The 19,785-nt window shown below is 38.3% G+C and overlaps 1 protein-coding gene across 2 annotated transcripts in view; it reads right to left on the reverse strand.

The window, feature by feature from the left end:
• Nucleotides 1-6,577: 6,577 nt before the first annotated feature.
• SLC13A1 (solute carrier family 13 member 1) overlaps nt 6,578-19,785 on the reverse strand; it is an 88,629-nt gene continuing 75,421 nt past the window's right edge. The window contains exons 12-16 of one of the 2 annotated variants that reach the window (XM_087723675.1): nt 18,560-18,663; nt 17,650-17,759; nt 14,850-15,011; nt 13,057-13,194; nt 6,578-8,367 (exon numbers count right to left, since the gene is read on the reverse strand). In XM_087723675.1, the coding sequence (XP_087579801.1) occupies nt 8,224-8,367; nt 13,057-13,194; nt 14,850-15,011; nt 17,650-17,759; nt 18,560-18,663 (658 nt within the window). In that variant the 3' untranslated portion in view covers nt 6,578-8,223. The remainder of the gene's footprint in view (nt 8,368-13,056; nt 13,195-14,849; nt 15,012-17,649; nt 17,760-18,559; nt 18,664-19,785) is intronic. The other variant, XM_087723676.1, reaches the window with a different exon arrangement.

Raw genomic sequence — 19,785 nt, forward strand, 5'->3', positions numbered from 1 at the left:
AATGAACCTGCAGACTTAGTTTAAGCCTAACATTCTGCTGAGTTGAGTTGGCCAGGGGAAATATCAAGTGGACATATTCAAGTACACTCTACTCTTTCAGAACATGTTACTCTTCAGGATATTGGCTTAGTAGAAGCCATCAATTTAGTCAGGTAGTAAATCTAAATAAGAGTTCCACCATGCAAACAAATCTTCATTTTGAATGTGACACTTTCATGATCTGCTTATTAGGTGCCTGGGTAGACATTCCTCTTATTAAAATACAAGAAGTGAGAAAACTGTTCTACACATTTGCAAGTAAGTATGTGGGTTGCAGACACTTCATTCTGTCTGTCAAATCTAGCCAGTGAGACCTGTTTTTTAATTGTTTATTTCACTTTCTGATCACTAGGATTGCCTGTTGAAATAATGATGGCTCGAGTGTGTTGGTTAAGGAAGCAAGTAGAAAGCAGTCACTATTCTTTTTTTTCTTTTTTTTTTAAATATATTTTATTCAATTTTCACATTCCATTTGCAATCATTTATATACAGGGTATTCACTATAAGAAAAGAAAAAAAAAAGAAAAAGGGAATAAAACAAACAGATAAAAAGGAAACACAACTCATCATTCACAACCCCACCTAACCCTTCCATCCTCCATACACCCCATCTACCCCCTCCAACTTTCCTTTCTCCCTCTAACACTCCCCTCCTACTTCCCTTTCCCCTCAAACCTTCCTTCTCCCCTTACTCCCCAGACACCCTCCTTACATTCCCCTTACTCCTTACATTCCCCTTACTCCTTCCTTACTCCTCCCTCTTCCTTCCCTCTACCTCCCTCCTTGGTGTATGCCTTTATTCGAGTGTTGTTTGATCTGATAAAGGTAAAATGAACCAAGGAAAAAAAAAAGAAATTAAAAAAAAAAAAAAGAACCACCGTATATAAATACATTCTTGTTCTTATTAAGGCTATGTTAACATCCCCCCACCCCACCCCCCACAAATCCCCATCCCTAATCCTCCCGACTTCCCAGGGCCCACACCTGGCGCTACCTTCTGTCTAAAATATCTTGTGTACATATGGATTAAAAAATAAAAGTAATATATCAAAAGAAAAAAAAAACAGAGAAAAAACAGAGAAAGAAAAAAAAGGGAAAAAAGAAAAAAGAAAAAAAAAGGGAAACCACTCTTTGTGTTGATCTCAGCCCCCCATCTTTATCTATGTTTAAATAGTATAAATCATTCTATCTATATTTTATTCTCGTCTCTTACTTCTTTGCTATTTACCCCAACCTTCTGTAGGTTCTCCCGTTCCTCTTCCTAAACCTCATGATCCCTTCCGATAAAATTTAAGCAACGTGGTTCATGCCATATATTCAAATATAACTTTACAGACAAGTAATCAAACTTTCCCTTCTAGTAAAATTTAAACAGCATGAATGATCTTTCTTTACCCCCTTTTCAAACAGTAATTCGAAATAATCTAGCCAAGCTTCCCCTTCTTAGTAAAATTAAGCAGCGTAAATCAAATATTACTTTACACAGAAATCAATTTCTATCTTAAGATAATTCCAACCAACTTCCTCTTCTAATAGGATTTAAATAACGTAATTCATTCCACATGCATTTTACCCTCATCCCTTACTTGTCTGATATTTTTCCCTTCAAGTAAAAGTTAAATAGCATGGGTCATTCCACATATTCAAATAATACTTTCAGCAAGAGTCAGTTAACCTTCTATTTTAAAGTAGTCCCTTCTAACAAAGTTTAAACAACATAAATCATTCAGCATTCTTTTTACACATTATCTTAAAATAATCCCAACCGACTTTCTGTTCTAATAAGCTTTAAACAACATAAGTTTTACCCTCATCCCTTGCTTGTCTAATGTTTACCACAAATAACGTAGTTCATTCCACATACATTTTACCCTCATCCCTTACTTGTCTGATATTTACCACTATCAAATTTATACTAGCATTTGTTTAAAATGTAACTCAGAGCAATTTCAACCAACTTTCCCTTCATATAAAAGTTAAATAGCATGGATCATTCCACATATTCAAATAATACTTTCAGCAAGAATCAGTTAACCTTCTATTTTAAAGTAGTCCCTTCTAACAAAGTTTAAACAACATAAATCATTCCGCATTCTTTTTACACTTATCTTAAGATAATCCCAACCGGCTTTCTGTTCTAATAAGCTTTAAACAACGTAAATTTTACCCTCATCCCTTGCTTGTCTAATGTTTACCACTATCAAATTTATGCTAACGTTAATTTAAAATCTAGCTCAAAGTAGTTTCACCCAGCTTTCCCTTCTGATAAAAATTAGTCCGCTTTTTCTACCGGAGAAAGGTCTCAAACCCCCATTCAGTCCTCAACTTTAGCAAGCATTTTGAAATGTCTAGATTCTCGATCTCCGTTTTTCTGCTTCTCCGAGGGAGGAGGGGCTACCCCCTCCATCTTGCAACCACATGGCCAGCCGCTTGGCTTCTCCTTCCGCTTGTCTCTCCACTCTTCCAAGCGCGTCAGGAAGTCCCGCCTTCAGAATCCTACAATAGAAATCTTGAGCCTCCGAAACAGAGTTAAGACGAAATCTTTGATTCTCAAATGTAACCGTGATACCGGCAGGGGCCTCCCATCTGTATCGAATCTGTTGGCTCCTAAGCTCCTTAGTTAAAAAGGCGTAATCCCTTCTTGCTTTCAGCATCTGAAAAGGAATATCTTTGAAAACAATCAGGTCTTGGCCGTCAACTCGGAAACTGTTATGAAGCTTTTGCACAATCGCATTTCTAGATTCTTTTGTAGAGAAATGTATAATTATGTCCCTCGGGAGCTGTCGCTGTTCCGCTATCAATGAGTTCTGGCGATAGATTTTCCGAATCTGCCAATCAAAGTTAAGTCCCGGGCTTCCCAGCGCATGGCTGAAGGCTTCAGCAAAGGTCTGTTTCAAATTCTCTTGTTCCTTTTCACGGAATCCTCTGACTCTTATTGCAGATGCCTTCCTATTAAAATTTATCATCATAAGCTGTTTTTCGTTATCTCTAATGTTTTGTTGTAAAATTTGAATATTGGTAGTCAAATTAAAATTAGCCTTCTCCAGACTTTCCAATTTGTTCTCTATTTCAGCAGAGTAATCTGACAGGGCAGACACAGCTGCAAACGTATTCGCCTTCATTTGATTAACTTTAGATTTTAAATCATCATATAATTCCAATACAAATTCCCTAATTTCTTTCTTAAAAGCATTAAGCATTTTAAAGAGATATTCCTGTGTTAAAAGTTCCCCAGCAGAGGGCATAGGAGACAAAGGCTGTGTTTCCAATAAAGATTCTTTAAATTCTTTAGACACATTTGTAGCAAGACGCTTCTTTGACTTGGGTGCCATAATAAATAAACAAGTAAGCAGAGCTTCGCTCCCCTCTATTTCCAAAGAAGAAGAGTTTATTTTGTTAAGGAGCGGTCTGCAAGAAGATAAAACCGGCTAAGTACATCAATCATCCACGGAGAGAAATCGCCATTTTGAGGTCTATTTAGACAAAGAAGTCTCTAAGACGAATGGTGCTGGTATTTACGATAGTAATGAAAGCATAAATCTCACAGGGGTGGGACCCGCCCGTATCAATTCTAGCTTGAAAAAACTTTGTTTTGTCCTGGGGGGGGGTAGCCTGTCTGGGGCTGCCAAAAAAAAAAAAAGGCAGCTGAGAAGAAATGGCTGGAGATAGAAGCTCCGCTTCGGCTGGATCTAATCTCTTTCCACAGCCAAAAAAAAGAAAAAAGGCTGTGGCTTACAAATAGACCCTAGCCTACGGAGCTATCCTCCCTGCCCCTTTCTTAGCCAAAAAGGGGTGCTATCTATGATCTTATTTAGATATACAAACCAGATCTCTGAGGAGCTCGGTGGAGCCCTCCTTGGCAACAGGCCACGCCCCCAGGAAGTCCCCAAGCAGTCACTTTTCAATAACTAGGGGCCACTTAGACAAAATAAAAAGAGCAATATAGCACCAAGTCATTTCTTGCATATTCAACTTAGCTCTTAGAACAACATGTTAAGATTTTTTTTGAAAAAAAAATCAGATTTCTTCTTCTTTTCACTCACTATAAGTTGTTCTTCGTGAATGTAAATGCACACAGAGTTTCTTGTGTTTTGAGCCATTTAAGATCTCATGGGGAGGAGCAAACAACAATTCAATTTTGTTCTGTAGTTTTAAGGTTCTGGGCTCACATCTCCTGCAGGAAAAGTAAGTGGAGACTATGATCCAGGAGAACTTTGGCCCAACTCTGTCTGGGCACCTGTTGCAACCTTAAGTAGAATGAAGGTAGTCCTTCTTGCTCTTGTCATCTCTTGTATTGATTGCTGAAAATACTTTATATGGGGCCATTGGAACCCTGCCCTGGAAATTTTAATCAGCGCAGAAAACAGGAGACTAATATGCTTATTGGGCAGTCTTGATGCTTCTGCTACGTGATTTGTGTAGTCCACTTTCAAGTGGACTACTAATAGCAATAGCAATGGCACTTAGAGTTATATACCACTTCACAGTGCTTTACAGCATTTCTGTGTGATTTACAGAGTCAGCATGTTTTCCCCAACAATTTGTGTCCTCATTTTACCCATCTGTGAAGGATGGAATGCTGAGTCAACCTTGAGCCTGGTGAGATTTGATCTGCCAAATTTCAGTCAGTAGACATAGCCTGCAGTACTGCGCTCTAACCACTGTACCACCGCAGCTCTAAACTAAGCTAAATGGCTGCTGAAAGGCTGCAACAGAGGGGGCTTGACAATATAGCAATAGCAATAGCAATAGCAGTTAGACTTATATACCGCTTCATAGGGCTTTCAGCCCTCTCTAAGCGGTTTACAGAGTCAGCATATCGCCCCCACAGTCTGGGTCCTCATTTCACCCACCTTGGAAGGATGGAAGGCTGAGTCAACCTTGAGCCAGTGAGATTTGAACCGCTAAACTGCAGATAACAGTCAGCTGAAGTGGCCTGCAGTACTGCACCCTAACCACCGCGCCACCTCGGCTCAGATAGATTGCAATATAGACTTTTTCTCTTCTGGAGCAGCTTGTCAGACCCCGCACTCATGCAACCCTTGGGATTCTGGAAGGTGTTTGTATTTCGATATATTCAGATACTCCAGAGAACAAAAGTGTAATTAAATTGCAATTACCTGTCTTATGATATGCTAGGTTTTATTTTCTGTTATTGCATTTGTTTAAGTGTTACGTGGGATTTGCTTTTATGCCTGTACTGGCTCTGCATTTGCTCTTCTATGTTGTTTAGAATCTGACTGAAACAATTTATAAATTAATAAATAAATAAAATAAATAAAATAAATTCATCCACCCACCGGTTTTTGTTTTATAATAATGTTTTTTAACGCCTACATTTCATTTGTTTACATGCCTTAAATTTGCCTTCAGGTCACTAGTAATCATTGCTTATGTAGCAGTAACCATAGCATTCCTACTTCTGAAGTAACGTTAATGTGTACATAATGATGGACATTTTTTCTTGGTGTAGAAATGCTATGGGTTTTTTTTATTAAGTTTTAGGCTTCCAAGACATATGATAAATAATAAAAATCACTGAAGAAAGCTTGGTCAAAAATATTGTCTAGCCTTTGCACCTTTTATTAAAGAAAACATGTCTATTAACTCCTCTGGCATGTCATATTGCTTTTGAATTATGTAAAAAAGTGAAATATAGTCAGCTAATTACTGAATGTGCATTGTTCAATAACAGAACAGAATAACAGAGGTGGAAGGGACCTTGGGGGTCTTCTAGTCCAACCCACTGCTCAGGCAGGAAACCCTATAAGATTTCAGACAAATGTTTGTCTAATTTCTTCTTAAAAACTTCCAGTGTTGGAGCATTCACAACTTCTGGAGGCAAGCTGTTCCACTGATTAATTCATTTGTAGGAAATTTATCCTTAGTTCTAGGTTGCTTCTCTCCTGGATTAGTTTCTATCCATTGCTTCTTGTCCTACCCTCAGATGCTTTGGAGAATAGTTTGACTTCCTCTTCTTTGTGCCACTCCCTGAGATATTGGAACACTGCTATCATGTCTTCCCTAGTCCTTCTTTTTATTAAACTAGACATACCCAGTTCCTGCAACCATTCTTCATATGTTTTAGCCTCCAATCCCCTAATCATCTTTGTTGCTGTTCTCTGCACTCTTTCTAGAGTCTCAACATCTTTTTTACATCATGGCGACCAAAACTGGATGTAGTATTCTAAGTGTGGTCTTACCAAGCCATTATAAAATATTAACACTTCACATGATCTTGATTTGTTTATGCAGCCTAGCATTGTGTTGGCTTTTTTGGCAGCTGCATACACTGCTGGCCCATATTTAAGTGATTGTCCACTAGGACTCCAAGATCCCTCTCACAGTTACTACTATTGTGGAAGGTGCCACCTATACTATACCTGTGCATTTTGTTCTACACTAATAACTTTATATTTTAAAAGCAGTTACACTATTTATGTTTGTAACACAAATAAATTTGTATTATATGACACTCTTGTGAAGTAATTTCACAGACTATTTTATTTACAGCATTTAATATTGGTGATACATAAATATTCAACATTACATTTAGTTTAAAAGAAAGATATTTTAGTACAAAAGAGCAAAATAAATATATTAAAAAAACGTTATTCCATCTTCTTTTAAAGGAATGTTTAGCTTGCACCCAGACTAAGAAATGGATGAATGCAATATAATTTTCTTTAACAGTTATAAAGATACAATTTGACATTATCATGTTTTTATAAAATTTTTTAAAAAACTACCATTAATTTTGGTAGTAGTCATACATAATAGCAATAGCAATAGCAGTTAGACTTATATACCGCTTCATAAGGCTTTCAGCCCTCTCTAAGCGGTTTACAGAGTCAGCATATCGCCCCCAACAACAATCTGGGTCCTCATTTTACCCACCTCGGAAGGATGGAAGGCTGAGTCAACCCTGAGCCTGGTGGGATTTGAACAGCCGAACTGCAGAACTGCAGTCAGCTGAAGTAGCCTGCAGTGCTGCATTTAACCACTGCGCCACCTCGGCTCTAAGTAGATTTTTAACCAAAATTACAATCAGAGGGCAAGAAATTATTATAATTCTTCCAAGATTATTTGTTTTCATTAAAATGGAACACAGTACATTTGGAAAGTAAGGCAATAAGAATTATTATGACTGGCTAGTAATTGGGTGGAAAATTCACCAGAGACCCCAGAGCTCTAGGCTGGTAAAAAAAAACAAAAAACCCGAAGTTTCTGGAAGAAACACTTGTAATGGCAAACATTTTTTGTGCTATTCTCAAGACAACTGCAGGGACATGTCCATGTAATCATGAGACATCACAATTGACTGAGAATGAGTTTTATTAATGAAAAAGGTGCTTAAATTTTTTAGTTCAAAAAATAAAGCACTAAGAATTGGCTGAGATGTAATTGATTATATCAAATCTATATGATATAGTAAAATTTTCCAATCTTAATTGAAGTATGGAGTTTCATCCTCAGAATAAAGGTTTTTTTTTGATATATCAAATAATGAATATAATGTGGAACAGTTTGAATCTGTCAATACCCTACTATAGCTGTCATGTTACAATCATAGCATGATAGGTGGAATTTCTAAAGCTTTCATTATTTGCTTGGGAATTTTTTCTCCCTTTTAGCCAATAAATGTCGGGGAGGAAAGCTCATGGGGAGTATTAGTTGATAGTATGTCATGTATCATATGAATACATAAAGGGTCAGCATCTTGGAAGACGATGGGACTAGGAGACTTATGGACTAATAAATTAAAAACATTGGGTCCCTAGTATCTAATGTATCTGTTTCTCATACATTAATCTGTCTGTCCATGTACTGTATAGTTCTTCTAGCATTATTATAGCAATCATACTATTTTCTTTTGTGACCCCAAAACAGGAACAAATAATTATTCATGATGAATATGCATAATGTACAAATGCCATTTTCTAACTCTGGCGAACAAAGTCTTAACAGGAAGAATTGACTGATCATTTGTACAGGCTTACTTTCTCTTGCATTATTCAGGTTGTAACATTCTTGTTTTGTGGATTTTCAGCCACCTGGACTAGTACTTAGGACATGCAACTATGAAGGGCAACTTATCCTAGACCGTAGCTGTACTGTGCCATACAGATCTATCAACTAGCACCATCGTTCGGAGAAAAAAAGGAAGCAACCTGCTCTCGTCCATTAATGTACACTGATATTAGTAGCAGAAGGAAAGGGTGCCCAAGCTGGATATGTTTGGAGGTTGAACATCGGCTGTGCCCATGTCATAATGGCAAGCATCACAACAGCAACTCCAATGATGTTTATACCCAGTCCAGCTTTTACCTAAAGAAGGAATATATGTATATAAATATATATTAAGCAAATCAAAAGTTAACAGAAAGACCAACTTTTCTAGAACAAACTTGCAAAAATTAAGAGAAGTGATATAATAATGATTAAAAACTATTATGTATGCATGGATAGCACTAAATTTTGAATCAGAATAGTCAACTGAACAATGTTCATTATTTCCTCCATCAAATTTCTGAACACTTGTTTTCTCATTTTTAGTTTTCATTGCTGGAAGGTGTGATGTGGATCACCAGATGAAAACTGATGTGGTATATTTTAATACTAAAGTAGTTAGGCTCTTCTGACCAGGGAAGTTTCTTGCTGGTACCTTGATAATACTGCATTTCAGACCTTTGAATAAATACCACTGGGCTTTCTGTAGAGGCAGGATATGGGGAGAATGAATGGAGTACTATGGATTTCGCAATGTATACTGTGTGATTGTATAGAAACAAATGATTGTAACAAACTATCACAAGGTTCCAACACACTGAACCTCTCCAGAAAAATCCCTTGGTTTGTCTTTTCAAATATTGTTGAAAAATTCCTTTTAATCCATATAATCTGATTGAAAGTATCAGTCTAAACAACCATAATCATTTCAGTTTTTTCTCTAAACTACACTATTAAGAGCCTTTATTAGGACTTATCTAGTGGCGATTCAGGCAGCAAAATGTACGCATTTTTCTGCTCTTATTGCGTCCGCGGAATCTCACCCAGCCGCCCTGTTTAGGGTGACCCGCTCCCTCCTGAAAGGTGAAGAGGTGGGGGAACCCCTGCAGGGAAGAGCTGAGGAGTTCGTTCAGTTTCTGTCAGATAAAATCACTCAGATTCGGACAGACCTGGACTCCGCTTGGGCAGTACCAGCCAAGATGCCGAGGGCTAGTCTTAATCGGATTTTCTGGGATGAGTTTGAATTTGTCACCCCTGAGGAAGTGGACAAGGCCATGGGAGCGATGAGTGCCTCCACCTGTTTACTGGACCCGTGCCCCTCCTGGCTTGTTTCGACCAGCAGAGAGGTGACATGAGGCTGGCTCCAGATGATTACTAACACATCTTTGCAGGAGGGGTCTTTCCTGCAACCATTAAAGGAAGCGGTGGTAAGACCCCCTCCTCAAGAAGCCTTCCCTGGACCTAGCTATTTTGAAAAACTATCGTCCTGTCTCCAACCTTCCTTTTTTAGGGAAGGTGGTGGAGAAGGTGGTGGCACTTCAACTCCGATGGACCTTGAATGAAACGGATTATCTAGACTCCTTTCAGTCCAGTTTCAGGCCTGGGTACAGCACCGAAACCGCTTTGGTCGCCCTGACCGATGATCTCTGGTGGGCCAGGGATAGAGGATATTCCTCTATCCTGGTGCTTCTTGACCTCTCAGCAGCCTTCGATACCATCGACCATGGTATCCTTCTGCGATGCCTAGGGGAGGTGGGACTGAGAGGCACCGTTTTAGGGTGATTCTCCTCTTACCTCTCTGACAGGTCGCAGTCAGTGTTGGTCAGGGGCAAAGGTCGACCCCTAGGCCCCTCAAATGTGGTGTGCCACAGGGTTCGGTATTGTTCCCCTTCCTATTTAAGTTCTACATGAAGCTGCTGGGTGAGATCATGTGACAGCACGGGGTAAAGTACCACCAATATGCGGACGATACTCAATTGTATCTGTCTGCCCCGTGCCAGCTCAGTGTAGCGGCGGACATGATGTGCTAATGCCTGGAGGCTGTTAGGATCTGGATGGGGGTGAACAAACTTGTGCTCAATCCCAATAAGACTGAGTGTCTTTGGATGCTGCCCCTGAAGGACTGCTTGGACAGTCCATCCTTAACCCTGGGGGGTGAAAATTTATGCCCCTCAGAGAGGGCTCGCAATTTGGGAGTCTCCTGGATTTGCAGCTGAAACTGGAACATCATCTATTGGCTGTGACCAGGGGGGCCTTTGCCCAAGTTCGTCTGGTGCACATGCCCTATTTGGATCGGGAGGCACTTCAAATGGTCACTCACACCCTTGTCACCTCGAGGCTGGATTATTGCAATGCGCTCTACATGGGGCTACCCTTGAAAAGCGTTCGGAGACTGCAGTTAGTTCAGAATGTAGCCATGCGAGTGATATTGGGTGCACCAAGGTACACCCACGTTACACCTGTCCTCCGCGAGATGCACTGGCTACCAATTGGTCTCCGGACACAATTCAAGGTGTTGGTTATCACCTTTAAAGCCCTACATGACTTAGGGCCAGAATACCTTCAAGACCGCCTGCTGCCACATACCTCCCAGAGGCCAGTAAGATCCCACAGATTGGGCCTCCTTCAGATGCTGTCAGCCAGACAGTGTCGGCTGGCGGGCCCTCAGAGGAGAGCCTTCTCTGTGGCTGCTCCGACTCTCTGGAATCAGCTACCCCCGGAGATCCGGACCATACCCACTCTCATGGCCTTCAGGAAAGCTGTAAAAACTTGGCTGTTCTGGCAGGCCTGGGGCTGTTGACCTCATTGTTGAGGTCCAGCCCCGATTAGAATGAATGTATGAGGTGTTATTGTTTTTCAACTGTTTCTTTTGTTGTGTTTCGTTATGTGTTTTTTCTTTTTATTTTTGTAAGCTGCCCGGAGTCCTTCGGGATTGGGCGGCATATAAATGTGTCAAATAAATAAATAAATAAATAAATAAATAAATAAATAAATAAATAAATAAATAAATAAATAAATAAATAAATAAATAAATAGATAGATAAATAAATAGTTCTAGAACAGGGGTATCAATTTCACCGAGGGCCGCATCAGGGCTGTGGTTGACCTCGGGGCCAGCCAGGCATGGCTTACTGGGTGGGTGTGGCTGAATGCATGGATGTGGCCAACTGGGTGGGCATGGCCAGCCTGACACACTCCCCAAGCTGCTGCATGTTTCCTCTTCGCATTGGGTAAACCAGGCCAAAGCTACACTGGCCTGATATTTCTTCCTCACATTGGGCAGATCAGGCCGAAGCTATGTTGGCCTGATCTTTCCTTTTTGCACTGGGTAGACTGAGCCAAAGCCACACTGGCCCAATCTTTCCTCTCCACATTGGGTAGACCAGGATGGTCCCTTGGGCCGGATCCAACCACATCACAGGCCGGATCTAGCCCGCAGACCTTGAGTTTGATACCTAGAACATTAAATTTTCTCAAATAATATCTCTAGATGGTTGTCTGCGGGGAGCCCCCTGCGCGTTGCAGAGGGGGGCCCAGCCTTCGCCCACATGACAAAGCATTCCCTGTCACTAAGGGCAAATGGGAATACCCCCAACAAGCAAAGGACGTGCCGGCAAACCGCCCGCCTGCACCCAAGTCAGCCTGCCTCGGTCCCGGCATGGGCTTTCTGGTCTCTGGCAAGACCAGATTCTTTCCTGCCCTGCTGCATCGTCTCTCCACACCCAGAAGTGGCTGGGTCAACAGTTCCGCCACCCAACTCTTCAAGCCTAGCAAGAAAGCCATAAACTGTTATAATGTGCTACTAAAGAGAAGCTGAACCCTGAACTATGTTTGAGCAGCCTGCCTCCTATTATAAAAGTTCTGTTAGGTGCTTCATGGCACCTATGACCATCTAAGGATGGTGATAATGATGATTTGTTGCACTCCAAAAAACTGGGCAGATTGAGGATCAAATATAAAACTTAAAACAATTAAAACCATACCACACAGAATAACAGGAAAAAAAGAACCAAGGCATCAAACACATCCGACAGGGTCTCCACTAGCACATTGAGCTCAGGTCTAGGACCAAAGCAAGAATCAAAGAGCCCTTGAACCCCTAAGACCAGGAGTCCCCAAACTTGCCAACTTTAAGACTTATAGACTTCAACTCCCAGCCAGGCTGGAGAATTCTGGGAGTTGAAGTCTACAAGTCTTAAAGTTGCCAAGTTTGAAAACCTCTGCCTAAGACAATGGGTGTCATATGTACTTCTGGAGATTGGTGTTCCAGAAGGTAGTGGCAGCAAAACAGAAGGCACACTTCTTTGGTCCCTTAAGATGACAGCATTTAATTGAGGGCACTGGAGCACAACCACTCTTGCCTGAATATACTGGGCAGGCAGAAATGATCAGAGTAGGTGGTCCCACAGATAATATATGAAGGGCTTTCTAGGTGACAACTTGAATTGCAGCTGGAAGCCAACTGATAGCCAGTTCAGTTCACTTGCTAGTGATATCACACAGGAGTAATAAGAACTGCCGGTTATGGCACAGACCAATTCATTTTTGGCCAACTATAGCTGGATGATCTTCGAGGGCAGTTTAACTAGCAGTACATTGCAGTAATTCACCAGTCAACTGCATCAAAAGCTGCTAACAGATGACATAGCACAAGGATGATGCACCATTACATCCAATTTCTGTCAAATCAGTGATAAATGAAAATTTGACCAAAACTGTCCAGATAATCTATGTCTTCCAAGATCTTCTGTAGCTGCCATCTAACCACCTTTTCCACAACCTTCTCCACAATATTGGAATATTGGAAACTGGATGATAATTGTGAAGGATTGAAGGGGGGGGTGGACAGACAGCGATGGCCTCTTGAGAATTAAAGCTTCTTTGATGGCACCACCATCAATACATATAATAGATGTCATTATACTTTCTGATGTATTCTCAATATTATTAACAACAATAACATTAGAAAATAGTTCACAAATTATTCTTTTCTTACTGTTAACTTACCATATCAATAACTTTCAGGTGACCATAAGAAAATACAATGGCATTGGGTGGGTTTGCTACTGGTAGCAAAAATGCAAATGATGTACAGAGGGTTGATGGTATCAAGATATAAAGTGGGTTAACATGGATGGCTTCAGCCTATTAGACAAGAGAAATTCAGGCTTATTAGTTAATATTTGCTCACTTGAAGGACAAATTTGAACTGAAATTAGAATCTTCTAACTGTATTGAACGACAATTCCTATCATCTCCAAAATGAGCCTGATAATGAGGATGATGGAAACTGTAATCCAGCACATCTGGGAAGCACAAATTGCAAGAAAGATTAAAATCCAAGGAATAATATTATTACCTGTACTGTAATTGTTAAAATGAAAATTTAAATGATACATACCACTTAAAATAAAACATTTACCCAACCTTTATAATCATTATTGCTTATATTATTCATATTAATCTTCCATATGGAGAATTACTACTTGGAATGTAAAATCTATAAATGATCTCATAACTTCTTACTTTTTTCTGTGCTTTGTATAATATTACTCAACCTAAAAGGGAGTCTTATAGGTTTCTAGCTATGAAGATTGGTAATTCTCTACTACTCCAGCTGAAGACTCCTTAATCAAAACATCCATGATAGGCCTATAATTTTGTGATATGTATTAACTATTTGCATAATATAGAATGAATAGAATAGAATAACAGAGTTGGAAGGGAGCTTGGAGGTCTTCTAGTCCAACCCCCTGCTTAGGCAGAAAACCCTACACCACTTCAGACAAATGGTTATCCAGTATCTTCTTAAAAACTTCCAGTGTTGGAGCATTTACAACTAATTTCTCCTTAATTATAAGTTGCTTCTCTCCTTGATTATTTTTCACCTATTGCTTCTTGTCCCACCCTCAGGTGCTTTGGAGAATAGCTTGACTCCCTCTTCTTTGTGGCAGCCCCTGAGATATTGGAACACTGCTATCATGTCTCCCCTAGTCCTTCTTTTCATTAAACTAGACATACCCAGTTCCTACAACCATTCTTTATATGTTTTGGCCTCCAGTCCCCTAATCATCTTTGTTGCTATTTGCACTCTTTCTAGAGTCTCAGATGTGCTCTAGAATGCTTCCTTATTCTTATATAAGTACGTTCTTTATTACAAATGTGAAGTAATTTAATAATAACTATAATCATAACAGAGTTTACAGTAAACTCTGGTTGCTCTTAGTTGACCTGAAAATCTAAGCACAGTCAGAGCTACTTAATAATTGGATGCATAATAACATGAAAATCTCAAGGCTACTGACTGTCACAGGAATTAGAATGCTTTATATATTATGACAAAACTATATAAGCTACTAAGGACAGAAGTATCTCTATATGTAGAATATTGTACACCACCCAGAGTGAGTGAGTTGAGCAGCCATATAAATTTGTTTAATAAACAAATATAATGAATAATGCAAAAACTCTTTTAAGATGTGATCTTAATGCATGTCGGTAAATACCATAGAAGCAAAAACTTCAAGCTTCAATTATGCCTTTGCTTAAGAGTCAAATAAACGTTGATTATTTTTCTTTTCAAACTTGTTATAGCTCACAAAACTAATAAAGAAAAATCCTATTATGAATTTTTCACAATACTTTACTATTGTAGTCTTGAATTAAATAATCTTAAATAACTAACCATTCTCTGCCATTAATTCATATTGCAAAGCTCCTATTTTAATTCTAACCTTTTAATGATCTTTAACTGCTATGAGTGTAGATCAGCTGTTTCAAACCTAAATCAGATTACTTACCAGAGGGGCTAAGATAGGCAAAAATATAGTGATTGTAGCAGGATTGCTGGCTACTTCAGTTATTGTTGTCACAATCAATGATGAAATGAGAATTATTGACCATATGGGTAGTGATCCTAACGGGGTTAATTTGCTTCCAATCCAGGCTGAGAGTTTTGACTCCTGGGAAAAACAATAATTGCTTAGTTATCCATAAATGTAATTAAACAATCTGTGTGAATGTAATTTTAACCAAATGGCTTCTTAATCCGAAAGATCAATGTGGAAATGGAAAGAAACAAGACACCCATCCCTACAATATGACGTACTTTTCCTTTTAGCAAAATATATTCATAGCACATAGAATGCTCAGCTCGAGTGAGTGGATATATTTTAGCCACATAAGTAGTGTGTAACATTTTATATAGATAACCGCAGCTGCTTAGATGACAGATATGATAAATTGCATCCATATCTGCCTTCCTTCAGAGATCATTGATGTGTGTAGATGACCCTTAAATATGTTGATGAGTATGAAAATGTTCAGGTGAATATTTGCTTGAGCCACATTTTACAAATAGTAAAATAATAATTGGAAGATTATAGAACAATCCTAATAATATACTTCTATGAATGGGAAAATGTTCAAGATAAGTATGTTTTGGATCATCTCTTAGATTCAAGCAGCTTTGATTTAAGTCCCCTATTTTTTAACCTCAGTCTTGTGTAGTGGAAAGAATGAAAATGAAGCCACATGAAGAATAAAACTGTCTGTATGTTCCAGCATTAATACATACTTAGAATAAATCTAGTTTAACAAATAGTTTTCCAACAATTGCACATAGCTTAAACCTCTAAAATCCTGATGCTTCCCCCCGCCCCACATATAATTCTTACTTTACTCAAAAAGTGAACTCTACCCACCTGGAGGAAGCCTAAAAGGCCATTAACTTGGTTTAAACAAGGTTCAAATTGCCCCTATTAAAAATCAAATTTCCCCCATTAAAAATCAAATTGCCCCCCTGTGGGGCATGGGCCCCACGTTGGAAACCACTGATCTAAATGTTAAAGCATTTCTTTTCTATTGTGGTAGTGTGAACCAGCATTCTCCCTTGAGATTTGAATGGCGCTCTATTTTGATTTTTAAATAAATAAATAATGTAATCAGGACATTGAATTGACAAGGAATTATTTTAATTTTATCAATAGTATCAGAACCTGCTTATCATTCGATTTGGATATAGTTCCAACACAGCCTGCTGAGATCACAATTTTGGTGTATTAGAACAGATGTTAACAACCAATGATAACAGCCTCATGATGTTAAAGAACCTATATAAGCTGTGGTGTGTTTTATTTTTGTATTTATATTGGCACCTAAACCAAGCTCTACAAATTCAAGATACCACACCACAATCAAATTTGTCTTAATTTGAGTTCTACTCAAACTATCATCATGTAACTTTCCATTAGAAAGCTAAATGCATAACAGACACCGACATCATTTCTAAAATGGTGAAACTAAGAAAATGAAGAAGCTTTTCTGCCATATAAATGTAGTATTTAGTAAAAACAATTGTTTGGTGCATTTTTCAAATGTAGTCAGTATATTGTATAGACATATTTTTGACTCTTTCACAGCAGCAGAAAAACTTGGGATAGATCTGTTACATTAAAGAACAGTGACTTTCTGACTATATTAGTATATAGATATATAGTATACCTTCTGCCAACCCAGCAGTTTGAAAGCATGCAAAAATGCAAGTAGAAAAATAGAAACAATCAGCCAATTTTGTTACTACTGGTTCGGGCATGCTCCCATGTGCAGATGTGTCTGGCTGAGTGGGCAGAGCCTCCCACCATCACTACTACCAGTTCACCTGATCCGGGCTGAATCAGCAGCAACCCAAGTCTTTCCATCTTTGGTGGGAAGGTAACAGTGCTCTGTGAGCCTTCAGCATTTAGTCATGCCGGCCACATGACCACTGAGGTGTCTTTGGACAGCACTGGCTCTTCGGCTTTGAAACAGAGATGAGCACCACCCCCTAGAGTAGGGAACGACTAGCCCATATGTGCAAGGGGAACCTTTACCTATACTTTATATAGTATACAGTTAGTATACTATATAAGTGACCATCTGATTTTGTGACCATTTGCAGTTATGATGGTAATGAAAGCGTAAGTCTGTGACCAATTCTTGCAATTACAATCTTTGCATGATTGCAGAGCAAATCTGAAGTAAGATTGTAAGCACAGTAATTGTTTTATTTAGCAACTTCTTTGCTTAATGATCAAGTTGCCTATCTCAGTTATGGTCACTAAACAAGGTCTAGCCTTTATATAAGGAAAAATATGCTCATTTGTGGCACCTCGCTGAAGATTTTACCTACATTGATTGCAGAAACACATTGAGCAACCAAATAAATTCCAACATTGTATTTTATGAATCTGAGGGACTGCACAACATACCCAGACTTTTAATGACTGGAATTGGAAAATCCTGAAATATATTGCCAATAGAATATTCTTATGGGAGACTAGAGGTCAAAGCACAGGCCACAAGATATATATTAAGCATAAGGAACAGATTGCCTTTTTGAGGAAAAGCCTTGTGCATATTTTACTTTAGACAACAGGTGCTTCTTGCTGATTTCAATAAATTTGGTGTGCCTAAATGCAAACAATTTCAGGAATAATGTTTTGCCATTAGATAAGTGACCCCACTAAACAAAATCACTGAAAGATCACTGCCATTCTTTGCACTTCTCTTGTAACTATCTTATATCTTATAAACTGATGAAATGGTAAAAACCTGCATTACCTCACAGCCATCAGCCAGCGCAAACCCACCGCCAACAAGGATGGCAATTTCCCAGGGCATGCATGCTTGAAAATCTTTCCAAGTTATCAGTGGACTGTAGTCAAAAACAACTGAAAAGACAGAAAGGTTTTTTTTTAAAAAAAATATTAGTAACTATAGAAAAACTCACTGCAGGCATCCTTTTATTACTTTTCCATTTGATTCTAAACATAATTTCATCCAGATACATCTTGAAGGGGTTGGTAGGATGGTGATGAAGAATAGTCAAGGCAATGGCTTCAGTGGAGTATTTTCAACCACCATTTTAATTTTTTTAAACATACCCTCATGTACTTCTCTTCCCCCATTGGAGATGATAACAACATATCATGTGGTGTTAACACACCACGGCAAATGTCTACAATCTATATCTCCACCCAGGCTCTTGGCTCAGTTAGAACAAGAGAATATATTGAGTAAACTTCAAATATCTGCATTTGCACTACAAAATGATACATAATTGTCTACAAAGCCCAATGGGGTGGTGCATACCACCTCATACCTTTAGGTATATCTTTAGGACAGAGGTTAATGTATAAATGACACACAAGGATCCTACAGTAGATAGATGATGTATGTCATAGAAATTTGGGTAGTGAGTTTCTTTATTTCGGAGATGTGTTTTCTTCTGATCCACTGAATTTTCACTTTCTTGGAAGCGGAGATCTTGTTAGAAATAAATCTCACAGTTGATTTGCAGTATGCCTATTCAAACAGCTGTAGGTCAGATGAATTTCAGAAGAATCCAGTATATATGTACTGTATGTATGTATGCGTGTATGTATGTATGTATACATGCATGCAAGCATGCATAGGGTTGCATAATTTTCTAAATTAAACAATTGCAGCAAAAATGGGAAATATACTCAACTGTTTTCTCCATTTGAAGTTCTAGACAATCTTTTTGCAGGAATAATGAAGAAGAGGAGCCCAATTAGTAAAGCCACTGTTGAATCTGTAGCAAAGCCTGGATATCTAAGGAAAGAGATATTTACTTGAAAAATAAATATTACAAGTCTAGGAAAAGAATTTGGTGATTATCTTTCAGCAATAATATGCATCAACTCAATTAGGCTTATTTATACTTCAGAATACTTTCAGAAAGTATTTATTTGAAGGTATTGTGTACCATATTGGGTTAATCATCAAATATACTGTCTGGATTGTTTTTTCTCTGAAGAAACAGTGCAGCAGCCTAAAGGAAATCAGATGTAATTTTATAAATTTCAATCTTTTAAGTAAAGCATTTGTACAGTTCATCTTTTGACTTGCCTGAAAATATATATGCCATTTCCACCTACTGGAAATGTCAACAAATTCTGTTAATGTTTGTTAGAAAAATTACAGATGCTTACATGCAGTATGTGAATATATGTAGAAAAATATTACATTGGGAAGAAAAACTGATTGTTTCATAAAATAACTTGTCAAATATCTGAAGTGTGATCTCTGCCTCTTTTTATGGATGGGCAAATCTGACAATATGATTTTCTTGTAGCTGCTTACTTTAACTTAGAAATTTAGTTCATCTTATTTTAATTTTTTTCCCCAAAAAAAGTTTTTACTAAAATTTGATAAACATTTCAGCATATGAATCAAAATTCACTCTTACTTCTTCTAAATGTTTCTAGTACTCGGTGTTTGCAAACAAATTTCTCTTAAATGCCATATCTTCCCAAATATGGTTCTAAATTTATTTATTTTTCTTTAAACCTCAGATCAAAAACATTGTAAACAGATGGTTAAAAATTATGTTCAGCTTACAACGATAGGTAAAAAATGGTAATTTAACTTAAAGTTGACATATTTGCTAAAAGAAACCCAAAGTAAAAAATAGTCTTTATTTACAGCATGTTTCTTTTGTGGTAAGGACAGACTCCTGGATTTTCTTAAACTATAGTTATCATATGATGCTAGGGGCTTAAATCAGCTTTATCACTGGGCATATATTTTGACTTCAATTTGTTTATCAAATGCTGGTAATATTTGTTTTAAAAATATTCATTATTGGCATAAACCACACAACTCCAAATTCAAATCCATTATTGGCACAATCCTCACAATCCATAATAAAATCCACAATTGCATTCCTCTGCT

The sequence above is a fragment of the Thamnophis sirtalis genome, unplaced genomic scaffold (assembly GCF_051295495.1).
Source record: "Thamnophis sirtalis isolate CommonGarterSnake01/CBP01778 unplaced genomic scaffold, rThaSir2_p1.2 scaffold_9, whole genome shotgun sequence".
In the NCBI taxonomy this organism is placed as follows: Eukaryota; Metazoa; Chordata; class Lepidosauria; order Squamata; family Natricidae; genus Thamnophis; species Thamnophis sirtalis.